The sequence below is a fragment of the Pantherophis guttatus genome, chromosome 4 (assembly GCF_059756535.1).
Source record: "Pantherophis guttatus breed Tessera chromosome 4, ASM5975653v1, whole genome shotgun sequence".
In the NCBI taxonomy this organism is placed as follows: Eukaryota; Metazoa; Chordata; class Lepidosauria; order Squamata; family Colubridae; genus Pantherophis; species Pantherophis guttatus.
In genome coordinates, this window is record NC_142066.1 from 88,214,255 (window position 1) to 88,236,910 (window position 22,656).

A 22,656-nucleotide genomic window follows, 5' to 3' on the forward strand; every position below is an offset into this window, starting at 1 on the left:
CTGTTCTGCCCCAGCTCTGGATTCCCAAGGATTGTGACACACACCAACGGTTCTTATCAAAGTTATAACGTACCAAGAATAAACAAAGTCCAGCAAAGGTTGGCAACCAGCCCAGAAAACAAGATACGATAAGACACTCACTCTCCAAAATGCTCCGTAATAATTACACGTTGTTTCCAACAAGAAATTACTAACTGCGTACGACTGAAATAGGCTAAGGGAGTGGCCAATTAGCCTCAAACCTTACTCTCGAGGAGACCTCCTCCTCCTGAGTAGCCACTCCTGCCTTTTGGCACCCCTGCGTGCTCGAGCATTGAGGAGAGGCTCCTCCACTTCGCTCTCTCCACTTGAAGGAGCCACTGGGGGTTCTGAAGGCCCAGGCTGAGTCTATGCCTCTGGCATCACATCCTTTTCAGCCTCCTCGCTGTCCGACGTGAGTGCCGGCTGTGCAGGCTGCTGGCGTGACCCCATACCAGCCTCCTTGTCGTCGGGATCAGCCATGATCCATGCAGACTGCTGGCAGGCCACAACATCCGCAAACTTGTGCTGAATCCCTTCGTTGGAGGGCCCCATAAGGGGCTAAAGTCACCCTGTAGGGGTAACAAAGAGTGGAGGGGTGTCCTGAAGGTCACGGAGAGTGGCAGCTCTCCTGCTTGATCCAGAGCTAATTCCCTCTCATCTGAGAGGCCTTTATGGCTTCTATGAAGTTGGGGCAGCTGAAAAAACAAAGACTGTGCTTGAGTGATGTGGATGAACAGTGACTGGAACTGGGTGAAGTAACTATTTTTTTTACCTGAAACCTATCCTAAAAGAAATAAACTCTGGAAAAAGGACTCTTTGAAGAGTTTGTTTAAGCGGCAAACAATTACAGAGAGAAAAAGCATAGACCCGAAAGAAAAGAAAAGGATATAAGAAGAGAGCGCAAAACCTTTAAAAGATTGGATGTCTAATTTTTATTGGCAGTAAGGCATTTTAAAATGCTGGAATTACTTGTCAGAATTTTGATTATTTGTTTGAATAAATGCAAACAGAACTTGTTAGAATCAATGCAACGTTGAAGTTAAAGGAAGGTGCCATCTATTGGTGAATAGAATACATTATATTCCTACAACCCTGAAAAAAATACTGATAAGAAGATGAGAAAGTGGAAATAACACCTGGAGGACTGCTGTGCTATCTATTGCTTTATACTTATCTATTCCATGACTACTGGAGATCTAACATTGAAAATACAGAAGACATCTAAGTAAAGTGACTTCTAAATATCAGGAGTTATGATTGAACTTATAGTGGGAACTTAAGGAGATATTTGGAAATTTTCCTGGATTACCTAAAAAGAGCTAAATTGATTAACTGTGGGACATAAAGAACCATATTACTGTATTTCCAGAGGAGCAACATCAGGACTGAGTAAATGGTTTCCAGATCGACTTTCTGAGGGCAAAAATAATTGAGACTCGGGGCACTGATAGAGCATTGACAGACTACTGAGCGATATTTGGACTTATCAAAAAAGAAGGCAAGATGTTTCAGCAGAGAGAAATAAGTGGGTTGAAAAAAGAATTGGTGGTGATGTTTCAAAGCATTCATGATACTACAACAAGGAATCACAGGGAGATAATGGACTTAATGAATAACATAAGGGAAGTTAGAAAGTGCTCCACAAGCAATAATGAATAATGATAAAAAAGCCCAGGAAATAGAGGAGATGATGGAGAGACAGGGGAAAAGACAGAACTAAATAAACAAACGAAACAAAAAGATAAGAGGGAGAAGGTAATAAGAACATATGAAGCAATTAAGAGAAAATACATGCTAAAAGACGAAAAGATATCTTTGAAAAGAAAATGGAGAGTTGGGCAGATCCGCTGGAGGTTTGGCAATAAAAGATAGTAGAAATGGAAGAAATACTTAAATTAAACAGGAAAGATGTAGATAGAGAAGAAGTCCCAAGGGAGGAATTTGGGAGGCAAGTCAAAAAATGAATAAGAATTGAAATATTAAAACAGGCAAGAGATGACAGATAGAGGAAATGTTTTGTAACACAAGAATGGCTTTACTAGGAGCTAGAATAGATGCAGACACAAGAAATAGGGGAAATACTATTATGCATATTTTTAATATAATATATTAAAAGTAATAGCTAGATATAAAGAGAGGTTGAAAGATGGTGATATTAGAATGGGGGACTAAAATTTTGAACAATTAAATAATGAAGGCTTATATTTTAATACAAATATATATAAGAATATTATTACAATTACATAAGTATGATTTAAATAACAAATATTAATACTATCATTAATACATATTCAAATGAATGAAACCCAGATGCCTCACTGTTCATGTATTGATATTGATATATATTCTTTTAAAAAAGAAATATTTGTGGGAATTGGCATCCCTCTCTCTCTCTTTCTGATAATATGATATTAGGACATTCTGAAGGCTCTGGGGATCCCTCTGGAGCTCCTTCCATTTTCAGATTTCCTACTATTGTCATGTCCTAAGAAATAAAATTTCACATAAGCTTCCAGTAAAAAGTAATAAGGTGCAAGAGGCAGGAAACAGGAGGAAAGAAGACAATCCAGATCTGCATTCAACTTGGGAAGGAGAAATTTACTCTGATGTACAGAGTCATATATGTCACATTGCTTATTTTGCAACCTACATGTAGATGGTGCAGCATTGTCTGGTTCTTTGACTAGGACATTTACCTCCCAGTTGCCCATAATTATATAAATACCTTCCCCAGGGAATCAATTTCATTTTACATTGAAAAATTTTTTTTCAAAAAAATCAAGACTCCAAGGAGTTGTGGGAGGCAAAGTATGATGGGAATGAAGTGAAGTTACCCAGGGAAGATTTTTCAATCTCTATTGGTTTTTCAAGACTTAACCTGAAGAGGTACAGTATATCCAACACAGGCCTATCTATTTCAACCATTATTTTGGTCTAATTTTGTTTAAAAAATAGAAATGAAAACTCCTCAGAATTGTCATTTCTTTCACCAAATATTGTCCTAGAAAGGGGGAGAGAAGGGATGTTCTTTGGTGGCTACAGGATCAACATGTAATCTGTGGAGTATTTAATCAGACAACTTCTCTCCACCTGGCACTTTCCAATTGCATTCCCAATATTGACTGGGAACTTTGGTAGGGTTCCAAAAGATGGAGAAATAACCACAGAGAAGAAGCATTCTATCAGAATTAAAATTATAAGTGCATATTCTATATGTTCTTCAGGTACTAAAAGGTTTAGAGCTCAATCAGACTTCCCATTAAGGGATAAGATATTAAACATTCGCAGCGAAGCCCACATAGAATCCTCCTTCCGACTTTACCATTTGTTGCAAAAGAGTCGGGAATAAAGATAATCTCATTAAAATAATTCCTTTAAACTATGTTTTAAAAGAGATAATAATAAATTTAATGCATATTTTCTAATGCAAAGAGTTAATTGTTTCCCAGAGCAGTCAACAGTTAATATGTGCTTTAATGCTCTTTGTTTCCAAGACCCATTGATTTCAAGAGTTAATACTTTCATTGCAGAAGAATGTCTATATGCTTGTATATTGTTTTTAGATTCTGGCCACGATTAATTAGGAGACTGTGTTCAAGTGTCTGCCTAGCTATGAAATTTGAGCAAAACATTTACTAGCAGCCTGATGACCTTTGCAACATTATTGAGAGAAGGGCTCCACTTAGAAATATCATAAGAAGGAACAAAATCCATTAATCAATAATCAAGAAAAAAGTTGAATTTGTACATGGGACATTGAAGCTCAGTCAATATAACTAACTGGAGACAAATAATTCTGCAATCTAAACCATGCCTGGATGTATCTTTCCAACATTCCACATTGAAGGTCCAGCCTGAGACTCAAAGATAGGCTCAATATCCAGATGGATCTTGAGAAACTTGAACATTGTGCCCTATCCAACAAAATGAAATTTAATGTAGAGAAAAGTAAGGTTTTACACTTAGGCAAGAAAAATCAAAAGTACAGGTACAGATTTGGCAAAACCTGGCTCAAAAGCAGAACTGTGAGAGGGATCTTTGAGTCTTAGTGGACAATCACTTAAATAGGAACCAGCAGTATGCAGCAGCAGCCAAAAAAGCCAATGCAATCCTTGGTTGCATAAAGAAAGGGATAGGATCAAGAGCTTGTGAAGTATTACTACTGCTTTATAAAACCTTAGTAAGACCACACCTGGAATACTGCACCCAGTTGGTTGTCACATTATAAAATAAGATATGGAAACTTTGAAAAGAGTGCAGAGAAGAACAACTAAGATGATTAAGGGCCTGCAGACTAAAATATATGAAGAATGGTTACAGAAATTGGGTATGGCTAATGTAGTGAAAAGGACGACTAGGGGTGATATGATAGCAGGGTTCCAAAATTTATAGGGCTGTCACAAAGAAGAGAGGCTCAAGCTAACCTATTTTCCAAAGCACTAGAATGAAAAACAAGAAGCAATGGATGGAAACTAATTGAGAGAACCAACTTAAAACTAAAGAAACATTTCCTAACAGTGAGAACAATTAACCAGTGAAATGGCTTGCCTTCAGAAGTTGTGCGTGCTCCATCACTGGAGGCTTTTAAGAAGAGACTGGACAGTAATTTGTCTGAAATGGTATAGGGTCTCCTGTTTGAGCAGGGGTTGGACTAAAAGACCTCCAAGGTCCTTTCAACTCTATTATTCTGTTACAGGTAGTCCTCAACTTACAACAGTTCATTTAGTGACCATTAAAAGTTACAATAGCACTGAAAAAAGTGACTTATGACCGTTTTTCACAGTTATGACTTTTGCAGGATCCTCATGATCAAAATTCAGATGGCAACTGGTTCATACTTATAGCTGTTGCAGCATCCCAGGATTATGTGATCACCTTTTGCGACCTTCCAACAAGCAAAGTCAAGGGAGAAGCCAGATTCACATAACAACCAGATTACTAACTTATCAATTGCAGTGATTCACAACTTTGGCAAGAAATGTCATAAAAATGAGGCAAGCCTTACTTAATAAATGTCTCACTTAACAACAGAAACTTTGGGCTCAATTGTGGTCGTAAGTCAAAGACTACCAGTATATCTAGAGCTTGAATTCTCATAACTACTATACTTTTTTCTAAAACTTCCCAGGAAAGACTCAAGCTTATGGCAAGCTACTGTGCCCATCTTGACCTCAAATGACCCCAAACATCATGACTTATGATCCATTTGTTTTAAATCCAAAGCACAGAAAGCATTTATTTGGGATGGAAGATGTTTTTACAAACAGAAGCATCTCTGAAAAAAACCATATGGCTCATCCTCCTTCCAAACAACCCATGGTCATCTCAGTATACAGTAGACTGATGTCGATTATTTCCCTAGGCAACCTCTGGGCCATAGCAGTTGTGCAATGTACTTATTTGCAATGAAAAATCCTCTCATGAGAACTGTTGGGGGGGAGGTGTTTCAGCAGAGTCAAAATAAAAGTCATTTCCTGTCATCTCTTTTCACAGGGGTTCATTTCTCAAAATTTGGCATGAAGATAAAACAGTATTAATTCAGTCTCCCAATGCATACTATAGCTGTTCATAAAGTTGCCATATTTAAACAAAAGAAAAAGTACCGAATCAGAGTCATTAAGTAGACTTATCCTGCTGAGCATGCCTTGAAAATAACTCCCTATGTGAACAGTACTGGCATGTTAGCACATAATACAAGCCAAAATAAAATAGCAAAATGGTTATAAATTCTGGCTTTATAGGGTATATTTTGCATCTGGTTTGGACTCAAATATGATATAAATTTAACTCATATACTCTCAAGTAAAATGTGTACTATCCCAATGCATCTTAATAACCTGCAATTGTTCCAGACACATCCTAATAATTTCTTTGATCTCATCTATCTGTATTATAGTTATCCCTGAATGACTTATTCTGCATAAATGGCAGAGCAAACAGGTTACTAAATGGGCTACCAATACCCACTTATTAACTCTTGTCAAACATTCTTTCTATAATTATACAGATTTCTTAATCATAACAACTACTGGCTATAATGAGTCTAGGCCTACTAAGGGCATATATGTATACAACTGCAGATCTGAAGTATGTGATCCCAAGTTTCTGGAACTAGTAAACTGGAAAGGCTGGTGTACAGCAAAGAGCTGACTTTGCTCATCTGGCCAAGACAAGTCTAGGCTTTTACATAACACTTGGCCAGTTCATAATTATGTATTTTGGTATATTTTGCTACATTTCTTCTAATACACAATCTCCATGGTGGGTTCCTTCATTTGTTCTAAACCTCATAACCTAATGGTTCCCAGTTCAAATAGCCTTGAGTCTTGGTAGTACAGTGGTCTAAAGCACCCTGTTATTAAGATCAGCTGCCTGCAATTACTGCAGGTTTGAATCTCGCCAGGCTCAAGGTTGACTCAGCCTTCCATCCTTACTAAGGTAGGTAAATTGAGGACCCAGTTGTGGGGGCAATAAGCTGACTTTGTATAAATATACAAAAGGATGAAGGCTATTGCTTAGCGCATTGTAAACCACCCTGAGTCTCCGGAGAAGGGCGGCATATAAATCAAATATATATATATCAGAATCCCTGATAAGAATGAAACTGGACGATACAGTAAAAGGTGGAGCATACTCAATAATCTTTAAGCATTTCTCACTCTCTATGTAGGTGTTTGTATTTATTTATTTATTTTATTTATTTATTTATTTGTCAAGCATGTATAAGATAACAGATATAAGTATAAACATGATTATGAATATATGAAATGGATATGAGTAAATGGGGGCAGTAGGATAGGGATGGTAGGCACGTAGGTGCACTTATGCATGCCCCTTACAGACCTCTTAGGAATGGGGTGAGGTCAACAGTAGACAGTCTAAGGTTAAAGTTGTGGGGGTTTGGGGATGAAACCACAGAGTCAGGTAGTACGTTCCAGGCATTGACCACACTGTTGCTGAAGTCGTATTTTCTGCAATCAAATTTGGAGCAGTTTACCTTAAGTTTTTATCTATTGTGTGCTTGTATATTGTTGTGGTGAAAGCTGAAGTAGTCATTGACAGGTAGGACGTTGTAGCAGATAATTTTATGTATTATGCTTAGGTCAGACAGAAGGCAGTGTAGTTCTAAGTTGTCGAAGTCCAAAATTTCAAGCCTGATAAGCCAACTGAGAGGCTGGACATTTGTTGAAGAAACGGAGAGGTGAAGAAATAGAAAGGCCGAGAGCTTGAAGAATGAACAGGTCAGAAAGGGGCAGTTGGAAGGTGAGACAGAAAGATGGAGCAGAAGAGGTGGATGAGTTACGATTGTGTGGCTTCCCTGGTCTCCCCCTGGATTCCCCTGGATTGATTTGAACTGTCTTTAATGTGCAGTAATCAGCTGAAGCTAAATCTTGGTCTGAAAGCCCAAGAGCCAGCAGTTGCAGCTCTGAATGATGGTGTGGATCTTGATGGAAGCAGAACTGACAGAAGAAACAAGCTTCATTAGCCTTTGTCGGCAGCTGGGCCTACTCATGTGGTTAATAACACTGTGGAGAGTGGCAGACTGCCACTGGTATTTTCTGAGGTTTAACTGGTGAGTGGGAGCTTGGAACTGTGTGAACTTCAGGAGACATTGTAGGACTACACATCTGCTACAATTTCCAGTTCAGCACAGCAGGCCTTCTGGCTACCTTCTGCACTCTTCTGAATGTTCTGTAATTGGGCCTGGGAAGGCTGCTTGGAGAATCCTTGGGCTGGAAGGGAAAGTTGGGTGAGAGGTGAGTGCATTGGTCCCGTACACCTGGGTGGGAGTTGAGGGGGAGAAGGAGTGGCTCCCTGCTTGGTAGGTGAGAGCGACTGGGCAGAGTGCTATTTGTGCCTTAAGTGGATGTATTCTGAGTGCGTTGGGAGATAAGTGGGTGCTGGATTTGACCTCCCTGCGGCAATGAGGAAGGGGTGGTGTGAGTTTGAGGGTGCTGAGAGCAAGTGCTATAGTGCCTGTAAGGCTCATCTTGCCTCCAAGAGTTTGTCAGTGGGAGGAGGTTTTCCCCTTTTTAAAGAAAAGTGTTGAGGATGGGGAATGGAATGGTTCTCAGGGAAGGCAAAGGAGGGCAGTCTATTTCAGTGGTGTTGGATAACAGGAGATATGAGAGGCAAGGTGGGGGCTGGCACAGGGAATGTGACTTCAGTGTTTAGTATCGGTCTCGTGTTCTGCCCCCTTGCACTCACCTCATTTACCTGGTCAGCAGATCTGTAATGGCCCTGGTCTTAGGGTGCTGCTTTTAAATGTCAGATCAGTCTGCAATAAGGCTAGTCTTATTGCCGATTTGATCCTTGAAGAGAAGGCTGATCTGGCTTTTATAACCGAGACCTGGCTGGGCTCAGAGGGAGGTGTAACCAGGGGTGAAATGCTCCCGGTTCAGATCGGATCACCCGATCTAGTAATGATGGAGGCGGGTGGTTCAGAGGACCGGTAGCAAAAATCCCCAACCCTCTCCCCCGCATGCCCAGCTGAGCCGCACAATCATCAGAAGCTTTTTTTTTTTTACTTTTAAAAGCATTTTTTCTACAACTTCTGCCGAAAAAAATGCTTTTAACAGTAAAAAAAAAAAGCCTCTGATGATTGCGGCTCGTCAAAGGCATTTAAAAGAAAAAAACCCTTTTTTTCTTTTAAATGCTCTGACAATCCCAGCTGAGTTCCCTGATCAGCAGAGTCTTTCAGGGAACTCAAAGTCTTTCAGGGAACTCAGCATTTAAAAGAAAAAAAAGTTTTTTTCTTTTAAATGCTCCGACAATCCAAGCTAAGTTCCCTGATCGGCAGAGGCTTTTTAAAAAAGCCTCTGCTGATCAGGGAACTCGGTGTGCCTTTTGAAAGCATTTTTTACAACCTCTGGTTGTAGAAAAAATGGTTTTAAAAGTTAAAAAAAAATTGGCCACGCCCACCCAATCACATTATCACCACCACCACCAAGCCACGCCCACAAAAACAGTAGTAACAAATTTTAGATTTCACCCCGGGTGTTCCCCTCGTAGAAATGTGCCCAATGGGTTATTGAGCATGGCACCTGACTAGACCTCAGGGACAGGGAGGGGATGTGACTGTTGTTATCAGAGTATCTCTAGTAGCCTCCAGGGGCACTGCTCCACAGCTCCGTGGGGCTGGAGGTGGAATTCCCCGGATTTATAGTTCTGGGGGATTTCAACCTGCCATCCCGGGGGCAGGGTCAGAGGTAGCCCGAGATTTCATGGAAACTATGACTTCCATGGGCCTATCCCAGATCATCCAGGGCCTGACTAGGAATAGTGGTCACACACCCAATTTGGTGTTTTTGTCAGAGCAGTGCCTATGTGACCTGGAATTGGTGGACATGTCCTTGGTCCCTTGTCATGGTCGGATCACAGTCTGATGGCAATGAGTTTAAGAGCTGTACCCCCCCCCCCACACACACAGGAAGGCAGGACCTATTAGATTGGTCCGTCCCTGTCAACTAATGGAAACGGATAGTTCCAGAAGGAGCTAGGGGTTATAACTGCAGATCTTCTGCACAGTCCTGCCGAGCTCTTAGTCACTGTTTGTAATAAGAAGTGACTGAGGCTCTGGATAGGATTGCACCCACCCTCTCCTCACCCGTAGACCTCTCTGCCCCATGGTATATAGAGGAACTGAGAGGGATGAAATGATGAGAAGACTTCTAGAGCACTCCTGGCAGAAGACAGGAGATGAACTCAATCAAGCACGGGTAAGAACTGCTATTAAAGCCTACCTTGTAGTGATTCCTACGGCGAAGTGTAAATACTTCTCCACACTAATTGCATCTGCAGATATGCAAATATATCCAGCGACCTTGGATCTGCAGATATGCAAATATGCCCAGCAACCGTCTTTAAGGTGAGCCACCTCCTCCTGGGGAAGGAGGAGTTTGAGGTCCACCTGAAGGGGCGCGCTGAGGAATTTACAGATTTTTTGGAAGACAAAATCGCTCAACTTTGTTCCCAGTTAGATGTCAATGTGGTTGCTGGTCCGGTGGAAGCACGAAGTAGGTTATTGCCCTGTTATCTGGGAACAGTTTGACCCTGTTGCTCCTGAGGAAGTGGACAGAATCCTAGGGAATATATGTGAGAGCACCTGTGTTTTAGACCAATGTCCCTCCTGGCTTGCAAAAGCTTCCCAGGAGATGACAGATGGGTGGACTCTGGCAGTGATCGACCCTTCCCAAGGAGGGGGTGGTGCCCCAGCACTTTAAGGAGTCTGTGGCCCAGCCTCTTCTTAAGAAGCCATCGCTGGATTCTACCCTGTTAGATAATTTCTGACCTGTCTCCAATTTTCCCTTTTTGGCGAAGGTTGTTGAGAAGGAGGTCGCACGGCAGATCCAGAGGTTTCTGGATGAAATGGATTATCTGGATCCCTACCAGTCAGAACTCAGCCCTGGATTTGGGACAGAAATGGTATAGGTCACGCTTTTGGATGATCTGTGGCAGGAGTGGGATGGGGGTAGTGCATCCATCCTTTCTCTACTTGACCTCTCTGCAGCTTTTGATACCATCGACCATGGTATTCTCCTGGAGCGGTTTCGGGGGACGGGAGTGGGAGGCCTTGTGCTACCCTGGTTCACTTCCTTCCTCTGCAGCCACTCTCAGTCAGTGTTGATAGGAGGGGACAGATCCAGCCCTCGCCCACTGCTTTGTGGGGTTCTGCATGGTTTGGTACTCTCTCCACTCCTGTTCAACATTTATATGAAGCTGCTGGGTAAGATCATCTGCCATGATGGACTGAGGTATCACCAATATGCTGTATGTCTCGGTAAATTAAGTGATGCAGTGTCCTCCCTCTCGCAGTGCCTGGAGGCTGTTAGGGGCTGGATGAGGAGCAACGGGTTGAAACTAAACCCTGGCAAGACTGAGTGGCTCTGGGTTTGGGGTTCATTAGCTGAGGGAACATTGCCACTTTTGGCCTTAGATGGAATGGCACTACCCCAAACAGACCCTGTGTGTAATCGGGGAATTCTCATGGACTCACGACTCCTGCTCAAAGAGCAGGTGATGATCGTGGCCAGGAGGGCCTTTGCACAACGGTGGGTTGTGCACCAGTTACGCCCTTTCCTGGACCAACAATCCCTACTCACTGTCACTCATGTCCTAGTCACTTCCCATCTTGACTATTGCAATGTGCTCTATATGGGGCCACCCTTGAAGAGCATCCAGAAGCACTAGTTGGTGCAAAATGCAGCGGCCCGCATGGCTTTGTGCAGACCCCAGTGTGCACATGTATTACCTCTCCTGCGGGAACTGCATTGGTTGCTGATTTGTTTCTGAGTGCAATTCAACGTGCTGGTTGTCACCTTTAAAGCCCTTCGTAACTTGGGACCAGGTTATCTGAGGGACCATCTCTTGCCAGTCACATCTACCTGACCCATCAGAGCGGGGAAGCAGGGAATGTTGCGGGTCCCATCCCTTAGGGAGATACACCTGGTGGGACCCAGAAGAATGTCCTTCTCCATGGTGGCACCCTAATCTTCCCCCAGAGATTAGAATGGCCCCCAATCTAACACTCTTCTGGAAGGAGCTGAAGACCTGGTTCCGCGGGCAGGCCTGGGGAACCCAGAGCGGGATAGAGCCCATTAAATGGCTTGTGTGATCTGCTGTCGCCGGGGCGGGGGTGAGGGGCAGGAGGTGATTTTATTATATTATATTATATTAATTGATTTGATTCTTTTCTTATTAGTTTTATTGTTTTAAATGAAGTTTTATATTCTGTAAGCCGCCTTGAGTTGCCACGTGCGAATAGGCGGCAATATAAATTCAATAAATAAATAAATACACACACACACACACACACACACACACACCCCTTGTGCACAATTATTAGGCAAGTGAGTATTTTGACCGTATTGTCATTTTTATACATATTTTTGACCTCCAAGCTGTATGAATTTGAATTCTTAGTGCATACCAGGTGATGTGTATTTGAGTAATGAGGGAGGGTGTCGCCTAAGGACAGGTGAAATTCAGCTGGTTCGGACTGGTTCTGGCATCCGGGTGGGGAAAATTTTGACTGGTTTGAAGAACCGGTAGGGAAAATTTTAATTGGCCCTGCCCACCTGCCCCCCCCCACACCTATATTCTGTTGTTTATTAGCTGAGCAGCTGATTCATGGGGCAGTGTGGATTGCCACGCCTCAGCTGAGCTAAGAAACAACTGATGGTCGGTCTTAGTCTCATTTGCCCTCAGCGGAAGTAAGAAACAGCTGATGGTTGGTATTTGTCTGATTTGTGCCTGCGCGTTTGGCATGCCTCAGTATCAGTAAGAAACAGCTGATGGTCGTTGGAGCGGTGGTAAGAAATAGCTGGTGATAGATGTTTTTTGGGGGGGAAATGTCACCTTAAACGTGGGTCTCCAAGGGAATCTCTCTCTTGTTTGCACCTTTTCCAAGACTGCTCGACTCACTTCAATTGGAGTTTTTTGCTTTTGTTTTGATGCTCAAGGATGCCTCATGTGTTTTGGCCACATCCTGCTTGCTTTTCGTTGTTTGATTTGGGGGAGGGGTGTGTGTGCTTAAAGGGCTTTCACTGTGTTTTTACCTTGGTGCCCCCCACCTGAGCAAAGCACCCATATTTTTATCATATTTTTGACCATATTTTTATTCCCATAACACCAGAAAAGCAAGCAAACACAAGAGAATAATAAACCAACACTTTTTGCCACTTTTTTCCTTTCTGTTGTGGCCCGCCAGTGGCCGGTGCGGATTGTTGCTGATCCCGACGACAAGGAGGCTGGTGTGGTGCTGCACCAGCAGCCTGTGCAGCCAGTGCTCAAGTCGGACAACGAGGAGGCTGAAGAAGATGTGGTGCCAGATGCAGAGATCCAGTCAGGGCCTTCAGAACCTCCAGAGGCTCCTTTAAGTGAAGAGGATGAAGAGGAGGAGCCTCTTCTCAATGCACGGGCACGCAGAGTTGCCAAACGGCAGGAGTGGTTTCTCAGGAGGAGGTCTCCTCGAGAGTAAGGCTTGGGGCTAATTGGCCACTCCCTTAGCCTATTTAAGAAAGTACGCAGCTTGCAACAAGCTGCAGGAAGCAACTTTAGTTCGCTAATTATTGTGTTGGGATTTCTATGCAACCTTGCTTCTGGGCTTTCTGCCAACTCCAGTAAGACTCTGACTATCTTATCTGTTGAATTCTGGCAGGCTGTTAAGAACGCTTATTAACAGCCGGCATTTGCTAAAACTGCATTATTTGAGTAAACTAAGTTTTGTTCAGAGTTTGTGTGTGCTGTGTTCTTTGGGATCCGTAGCTGGGGCAGAAAAGTTTGTTTCCTGCCCGAAAAAATACACACACAAACCTTGAATAAGATGGAGCAGCTGAGGGAAGAGAATGTGCAGCTTCGGCAGCAGTTAACTGTGATGGCTGCCTAGCTGGCTCAGCTTCAAGGCCAAATGGCTTCATCTCCTCCTCCGCTTCCTCTGCCTCCTCTTCCTCCTCGGAGAAACTGCCTGGTAGCTGTGCCTGATAAGTTTGCCAGTAATTTGGAAATGTTTCCGGCTTTCCTTGGACAATGCCATTTATTTATGAGTTTGTGAGCTGAAGATTCCCCTCCGGACCGAGATAAAATTGGATTCATTATCAGCCTGCTCTCCAGTTCTGCAACTCGTTGGGCCATGCCCCTGTTGGTCCAGAACAGTCCATTGCTTAATGACTTTCGGGGGCTTTGTGAGTACTTGCGGCAAATGTATGAGGATCCTATCAAAGGTCAAACCTCCACCAGATGGTTGAAGTCCTTGAAGCAAGGCCGGCTACCCCTACAGGAATACATTAGTGAATTCCATTTGTTAAGCCAGGACTCAGCTTGGAATGAGGCAGCACTTTTGGATGTATTCCAGGAGGGTTTGTCGGACGCGTTACAGGATGAGTTGGCCAGAGTGGACATTCCTCCAACTCTTAACAAGCTGTGCCTCAGGACTGATGCGAGGTTACAGCGCCGGCCCTCTCGTCATGCCCCTTAGGAACCCCGTGTGAACCCAGTTGTATGTGAGGCTCCGGCTCCAAGGGAGGAGCCCATGTAAATCAGTGATGCCAGACCCCGCCTGTCCATAGCTGAGAAGGACAGATGATGGGCAGGAGGGTTGTGTTTATATTGTGGGAAGCCTGGACATTTCGCTGCCTCTTGCCCCAAGAAGCAACGCGGGCCATCGGCTCTTGGTGCCATACCACAGTCACCACTTAACCTGTCGGGAAATGGCTAGAACCCGATCTAGGGGAGATCCTGGGTTAGGCACGTACCAACTCCAGCTCATGCCCTGAGGAGGTGGATTCTGGACCCCCTCACCATTTGATTTTAAACACCAAAATCTTCATTGCCGATAACCCCCAAGGGATCGCAACTGATGTTTTGGTGGATTCCGGTGCAACGACCAATTTCATGGACAAGGCTTTTCCAATCACTTTGCCATTCCCCTGGGTCCAGTGGATCCTCCCATGGTCGTGGAGACCATTGATGGTCAGGTGCTTCTATCTGGGCCAATTAAGGCCTCCACTCAACCCGTACGTCTGACCATCAGTAAGCATGAGGAGGCCATCCAATTTTATGTCACATCCGGACTACATTTTCCTTTAGTTTTGGGCCTGGCTTGGCTTTGGACTCATGACCCACACATCCTTTGGTCCCAGAATTTCATGTCGTTCCCGAGCCTGCAATGTGTGGATCATACTCGCCAAGTTTGCACAGGCCATGTGCAGGGTCTACCTGTGGTATCTTTGTCCGCCGACCTCTCGGACTTCGCGGACGTTTTTAGCAAGAAAGAGGCGGACCAATTGCCCCCACACCGGTCATACGATTGTCCCATTGACTTAATCCCGGACGCACCATTCCCTGTAGGGAGGTTGTATGCTATGTCGGACCCTGAATTGGTGGCATTAAGGGAATTTGTGGACAAAAACCTGGCCCGGGGTTTTATCCGGCCCTTGTCATCGCCCTTGTCCGTTCCAGTCCTCTTTGTCAAGAAGAAAACCCGAGACTTGTGTCTGTGCTGCGATTATCGTAAACTAAACCCCATTACGGTGTGTAACCGGTATTCTTTACGCTTGATTCCTGAACTCTTAGAGAGACTTTGGAGGCTACCATGTTTACCAAGGTGGACCTGCGCGGTGCTTACAATCTGGTTCGAGTACGAGAAGGGGATGAGTGGAAAACAGCGTTCGGCACCAGGTATGGCCATTTTGAATATACGGTCATGCCATTTGGATTAACCAACGCTCCCGCTGTCTTCCAGCATTTTATGAACGATATTTTCTGGGATCTTTTGGACAAGTTTGTTGTGCTTTATCTTGATGACATCTTGATTTACTCCACATCCTGGAAAAGTCATCTCCAACATCTCCATCTGGTCTTGCAATGGCTTCAAGAACATCAGTTATATGCCAAGCTGGAGAAGTGCCAATTCTACCAGACGACTATCAATTTCTTGGGCCATCGCATTTCTCCCCAGGGCATCGTGATGGATCTGAGCAAGGTCGAGGCGTTGAGAAGTTGGCAACCTCCCTGTCGGGTGAAAGATGTTCAGCGACTCCTCGGGTTCGTGAATTATTACCGGATATTCATCCCTGGCTTCACCACTTTGACTGCACCCCTCACTCGACTCCTGCAGAATAAAGTCCCGTTCCTGTGGGGCACCCCTGAGCAGCAGGCGTTCCTGGCCTTAAAGCAGGTCTTCATGACAGAGCCAATCCTTAAGCATCCTGACCCTCAGGATCCGTTTGTGGTAGAAACAGACGTATCGGATATCGCGGTCAGAGCGGTGTTACTCCAGGCTCACGTGGATGGCGGTACTCTTTTCCCTTGCGCATACTATTCCCGGAAATTGAATCCTTCCGAGTGCAATTATACCATCTGGGAAAAAGAGCTATTGGCCATTAAGACCGCATTCTAGACCTGGAGACATCACCTCGAGGGGGCCCAACATCAAGTGGAAGTTCGGACGGACCACAAGAAACTGGAGTTTCTGCAGACTGCGCAGAAACTCAATCAACGACAGATCCGGTGGTCCTTCTTTTTTAACCGCTTTAATTTCAAAGTGGCATATACTCCGAATGGGCGCAATCAACGAACAGATGTGCTCTCGAGGAAACCCAAATATGCCCAAGTCAAGGACCCGCTTCCGCCTCAGACAATTCTTCCCATCAAGTCGTTCGCTGCTGTCCAGGAACCTGTCGACCTACGGAGTCAGATCCGGAAGCCACAGCGACAGGATGTCTATGTCAACCTTCGGAAGCAGGAAATAGGGCCCGACTCTCCCTGGACGTTTACCAACGATCTCTTGAGGTACCGGGAGAGACTTTATGTACCATCTGGGCCACTTAGGGGTCTTATTTTGCCCCAGTGCCACGACAACCCTGCGGCGGGACATTTCGGTTTGTTTAAAACCCTGAATCTCGTGTCGCGGACCTTCTGGTGGCCTCATCTCCATCAAGATGTCCAGACTTATGTGTCATCTTGCGTCCGGTGTCGACAGGCCAAGTCGGCCATGGGCGCTCCCCCAGGACTACTTCAGCCCTTGCCAACACCAGAGAGACTTTGGGGTGTCATCTCAATGGACTTTCTCACGGACTTGCCTCCGTCTTCGGGTTTCATGACTGTATTCGTAGTGGTGGACATGTTGATGAAGATGGCGCATTTCATACCCTGTCGAGGATTGCCGACAGCTCGTGCCACCACCCGCATGTTCATCCAACATGTCTTTTGGCTTCATGGCCTACTGTCATGTTGGACAGAGGGACCCAGTTCACTGCCCAGTTTTGGAAAGGGGTGATGACGGCCTTAGATCTGCTTATTGTCAGCTCATCATCCCGAAACTGACAGAGGGACTGAAAAAGTAATTGGAATATTGGAGCAATACCTGCGCTGCTTTGTCAATCAACAACAGGACAATTGGACAGAATACTTAGCAGTCGTGGAGTTTGCCTTTAATAATTCTCAGCACACCTCCACACAAAACACCCCTTTCTTAGCCAATCTGGGCTATCATCCGCATTTTTTTCCGCTCACGCTCTTTGACTCCCCGGTTCCAGCAGCGGATGAATCTTTGACTGAGTTACAGGCCATTCATCAGCTAGTGAAACGTTATCTCAACAAGCCTAAGGATGTTTATAAAAGGGTCGCAGACCGCTCTTGGCGGGCAACACCACCATTGGCTGTTGGGGATCGGGTGTGGTTGTCAACGAAGCATCTCCCCTCAGACAGGCCAGTGAGAATCTGGATCATTGTTTCATTGGACCTTTCCCTGTAGAGGCGGTCATCAATCCAGTGGCCTACTGCCTGACCCTGCCTCGGTCGTTGATGATACACCCTGTGTTTCACCGATCCCTCCTGGTTCCCAAATGGCCTACCTGTCCACTCCGTCAACTTTACCATCCTCAGCCAGCGCCCCATGACAGAGATAGATTGCTTGAGTACGAGGTCGCTAGCATTCGAGACTCCTGGTGGTTGAAGGGTCGGTTCCAATACTTCATCGAGTGGAAGGAGTATGGGCTGGAGGACTTCACATGGGAGGATGCAGCCTCTGTTCATCCTCCAGAACTGGTACGCACCTTTCATGACCAGTTCCCGTCCCGACCGCATCCGGATCGATGTCCTAGACCTACACCTAGATGCACTAGAGTAAATGCAGCTTGAAGTGCTAACAATCGACAGACTCGGGGGAAGGGTCCTGCAGTGAGGGATAGTGTTGTGGCCTGCCAGCGGCCTGCACGGATTGTTGTTGATTCCGACAAGGAGGCTGGTGTGGTGCAGCGCCAGCAGCCTGTGCAGCCGGCGCTCGAGTCGGACAGCAAAGAGGCTGGAGAAGATGTGGTGCCAGAGGCAGAGATCCAGTCAGGGCCTTCAGAACCTCCAGAGGCTCCTTTAAGTGAAGAGGATGAAAAGAAAGAGCCTCTTCTTAATGCATGAGCACGCAGAGCTGCCAAAAGGCAGAAGTAGTTCCTCAGGAGGAGGTCTCCTCGAGAGTAAGGCTTGGGGCTAAATGGCCACTCCCTTAGCCTATTTAAGAAAGTACGCAGCTTGCAACAAGCTGCAGGAAGCAACTTTAGTTCGCTAATTATTGTGTTGGGATTTCTATGCAACCTTGCTTCTGGGCTTTCTGCCAACTCCAGTAAGACTGACTATCTTTATCTGTGGAATTCTGGCAGGCTGTTAAGAACGCTTATTAACAGCCGGCATTTGCTAAAACTGCATTATTTGAGTAAACTAAGTTTTGTTCAGAGTTTGTGTGTGCTGTGTTCTTTGGGATCCGTAGCTGGGGCAGAACACCTTCCCTCTGGCAGCAGGGCAAAGCTTAAATAGCTTAAATGAGATGTCTGGGTGTTCAGCCAAAAACAATTATCACCTCATAAAATGTTGCAAATCTGCAAACCAGCTCAGTGCTTGCCTGAAGGAAGCCATTGAGAAACTCAGACAATATAGCCAGTAGAAACCCCCTGCCTTACTCCAGAGTTAGAATTGCTGGAAGGGTGACTTAGAATTGTCTCTTCTCCCCCACTTTCCTTTCCACTTTCTTAGAAACAGAAAGTCACAGGGCTAATCTGGAAGGGAATCACTGTGCTGAACCATTGAAAAGTGCAGGTGGTGGTCATTCACCCTCTTTCTGCTTCTTCGGGTCTTTGATTGAGGGTTTCCTCTGGAGCAAAATCAGAGACCCTCTTCCAGTGAAGATTTCTCTGTGTCTTCTAATTTTCTTCCAGAGCAGAACAAAAAAGCTTCTTCCTGTGAAGGCTTTTCCAGTTCTTTATTCTGATTTTCTCCTGGAGCAAAAGAATGCTCTTTCTAGTGAAGTCTTCTCTGTATGTTCATTCTGATTTTCCTCTGAACTGGAGCAAAATCATCTGGTGGCAGGCCTTAAGTAACAATCCCACACTTATTTTACTTTATGCGTGGCCCACCTACTATTTAATTTACCACTTCTGTCTGTGCCTCTTTCCCAAACCGTATACTTGTCTCTCTCCCCCCCCCTCTCACACACACAGGTCCATGGTAAAATTGTCTTCCATGAAACCAGTCCCTGGTGCCAGAAAGGTTGGGAACCTCTGAATTAGACCATGCAGGGTCCCTACAGGAGAGCCCTTTTAAGGATTATGTATTAACAGAAAGGAAATTAACTTAGCTCTGACCCTAAACGCTAAAGCTGTTGCACATAAAAAACAGAGGAGCTCTGATCAACTACCACAGCCTCATTTTGGATCTGAGTGGAGTGCCTGGGAAAGGTGTCAGAATAACAGAATAACACTTAGAAGGGACTTTGGAGGGGACCCTTATAACATTTCAGAGAAATGGCTGTCCAGTCTTTTCTTAAAAACCTCCAGTGATCAAGCACCCAGAACTTCTGGAGACAAGCAGTTCCACTGGTTAATCATTTTCACTGTCAGAAAGTTTCTCCTTAGTTTTAGGTTGCTTCTCTCTTTGTTCAGTTTCCATCCATTGCTCCTTGTTTTGCCTTCTGCTTCTTTGGATAATACATTGCTCCCCCTTCTTTGTGGCAGCCCCTTAAAAGCCTGTTGCCTATCACACTCTTGGGCAAAGCATGTGAGCCATTTCCTCCTTTCAGCGGTCCATGAAAGTACATCTATAGCAGGGGTCAGCAACCCGTGGCTCTGGGGCCACATGTGGTTCTTTCATCCCTCTGCTGCAGCTCCCTGTCGCCAGTCAGCTCCACAATTGATAGGGCTTTCAGTTAGGACAAGTAGAGGAAAATTAAATTAAAAAGGATGCCGCGCTAGGTGGAGACTCTATGGTGGGGGAACCGGACTTCCGGTTGACTCCAGAATTGAACAGGGGACTTCCGGTTAAGACCTTTGTGGCTCTTTAAGTGTTTAAGGTTGCCAACCCCTGATCTATAGTATGTAGATAATCAAGTCGAAAAAAGATGAACGTTTTTACAGAACTATAGATACGTTGAGGCTGGGTGTGACAAGGAATGGCTGGGAGGGAAGGGGCCAGGCGAGGCACCCCTTGATGTGAGTGACATTGAGTTGGCCATGCCCACCCAGTCACATGACCACCAAGTCATGCCTACCAAGCCACGCCCACAGAACCAGTAGGGAAAAATTTTGAATTTCACCTCTGCCTAAGGAGATCAACACCCTACATCAAGGTGTGCATAATTATCAGGCAGCTTCCTTTCCTAGAGCAAAATGGGCCAAAAAAGAGATTTAACTGACTCTGAAAACATTGTAAGAAGTCTTTCACAGGGATGCAGCACTCTTGAAATTGCAAGATATTGGGGCATGATCACAGAACTATCAAATGTTTTGTTGCAGATAGTTAACAGTGTCACAAGAAATGTATTGAGAAAAAAAGATGGACATTAACTGCCAAAGATTTGAGAAGAATCAAACATGAAGCTACCAGGAACCCATTATCCTCCAGTGCTGTCATATTCCAGAACTACAAACTACCTGGAGTGCCCAGAAGTACAAGGTGTTCAGTGCTCAGAGACATGGCGAAGGTAAGGAAGGCTGAAACCCAACCACCACTGAACAAGACACATAAGTTGAAATGGCAAGACTGGGCCAAAAAATACCTGAAGACAGATTTTTTTAAAGGTTTTATGGATTGATGAGATGAGAATAACTCTTGATGGACAGATAGATGGGCCCATTGCTGGATCAGCAACAGGCACAGAGCTCCACTTCGACTCAGATTCCAGCAAGGTGGAGGTGGGGTACTGGTATGGGCTGGAATTATTAAAGATGAGCTAGTTGGATCTTTTCTGGTTGAAGATGGACTCAAAATCAACTCCCAAACCTACTGCCAGTTTTTAGAAGACACTTTCCTCAAGCAGCGGTACAGGAAAAAGTCTGCATCTTTCAAGAAGACTATGGTTTTTATGCAGGACAAGGCTCCATCGCATGCATCAAAGTATTCCACTGCATTGCTAGCCAGAAAAGGTCTAAAAGATGAAAGAATAATGACATGGCCCTCTTCCTCACCTTACCTAAACCCTATTGAGAAATCTCCTTGTTAAACGGGAGATTTACAGTGAAGTAAAACAATACACCTCTCTGAACAGTGTCTGGGAGGCTGTGGTTGCTACTGCATAAAATGTTTATTGTCAACTGATCAAGAAACTGACAGACTCCATGAATGGAAGGCTTATAATTGTTATTGAAAAGAAGGGTGGCTATACTGATCACTGTTTTTTTTTAATGTCAAAAATGTTTATTTGTACATTTTGAGATGTTTCTTTATTGTTCTCACTAACAGATGCAAATAAATGAGTGAGATGGGCAGATTTTCATTTTTCATTTAGATGCACAATAATTCTGCACACTAATAGTTGCCCAATAATTGTGCACACATATTCTCCTAAGAAAGCCAAAACCTCACTTTTTCTTTCTTAAATATTCAGGTTTGAAGTTTATTAACATTTTGGATTGACCGAGAACACTGTAGTTGTTCAATAATAAAATTAATCCTCCAAAATACAACTTGCCTAATAATTGTGCACATAGTATATATATAGGGGTGTTTGTGTATACTACACACACACACACACTCACACACACACACACACACACACAAGCCCTCTAAAAACCTTCTCACTATCGCCATCATTAGAAGACACTGGAAGAAGCACTCCCTCTCGTAGTAAGTCTGCTTGGCTCCATCTTTGTTTTTCAGTGCTTTTTTAGGATACCTTCATTATGACGGAATATATTTCTTTGCTTTTCCATATAGGTTCTATGACATTTTAGAAGCTGCTTTGGATTTTTTTTAAATAGAAAGTATAATAATAAAGGGTCAAACGTAGTAAAAAATGAGAATAATCTAGGCTGTAGACATCCCAGTATTTTCTTGCTTGTGTTATAACAAATTTGTTCACTCTTGCACAAGAAGGAACTCAAACAGACTTTATAATATTCTAAGAGATAATAAAAGCACATGCATCTCCTTGTTTTATTAAAACTGCTTTATCTCTTAAGCAAAAATTGGAAAATTGAAATCCCACATTTGCTTAATTTGGCTTTAGTGCCCTAAAGCCAAATTCACATAATACAGTACAATTGTGATTAAGTATTACAAAGATTTCTCCAAACTGTTAGTTTGGTTCGTTCATATACTTACATTTCCTCTGCTGAGGAAGACAGTGACTTGACCTTCATCCCGAATCTCAGAAAACATGGGTGCTCCCACCAACAGGTCTGAAAGTCCATCAGAATTCAGATCAACTGCACATAAGGAGGAGCCAAAGTAAGAGCCCATCTGAAACCAAATCGAGTCACAACAAAGCATTCAGTATCTGCCCACACACAAGAGGAAATCACACAAGCTTTTCTCTCTTTTTTTGCAAGTGAAACTACAACCTACTGATCTATCTCACACCTGGTAGCTGTAAATGCCAGTTGCAATAGTTTTCTAATATCAACTGGATAGGGCAGCTGCTCTTATTGTTATGGTTGAACACCAGTGAACACATCAAGAGATATAGACTGGATTTGACATCTTTATCCACCTATCAAGACCTGGGATAGGCAGTTGTGGTTTGATGGTGTTAAATGTATTGTTGCAAGATGTTAGCTGTCCCATGTAAAGCTGCCTTTTGCAATTGACTGATGGCGATTTTTTATTTCAATGCCAATCGTATTCAAGTGATGCTCCAGTTTGTTTTGGTACTAC

The 22,656-nt window shown here is 44.1% G+C and overlaps 1 protein-coding gene across 5 annotated transcripts in view; it reads right to left on the reverse strand.

Moving 5' to 3' along the window:
* The window catches only part of ITGA9 (integrin subunit alpha 9), a 588,487-nt gene that overhangs the window by 415,986 nt on the left and 149,845 nt on the right, over positions 1 to 22,656 (reverse strand). For all 5 annotated transcript variants that reach the window (XM_034425607.3, XM_034423994.3, XM_034424808.3 and 2 more), the window contains exon 9: positions 22,105 to 22,242. In XM_034425607.3, the coding sequence (XP_034281498.1) occupies positions 22,105 to 22,242 (138 nt within the window). The remainder of the gene's footprint in view (positions 1 to 22,104; positions 22,243 to 22,656) is intronic.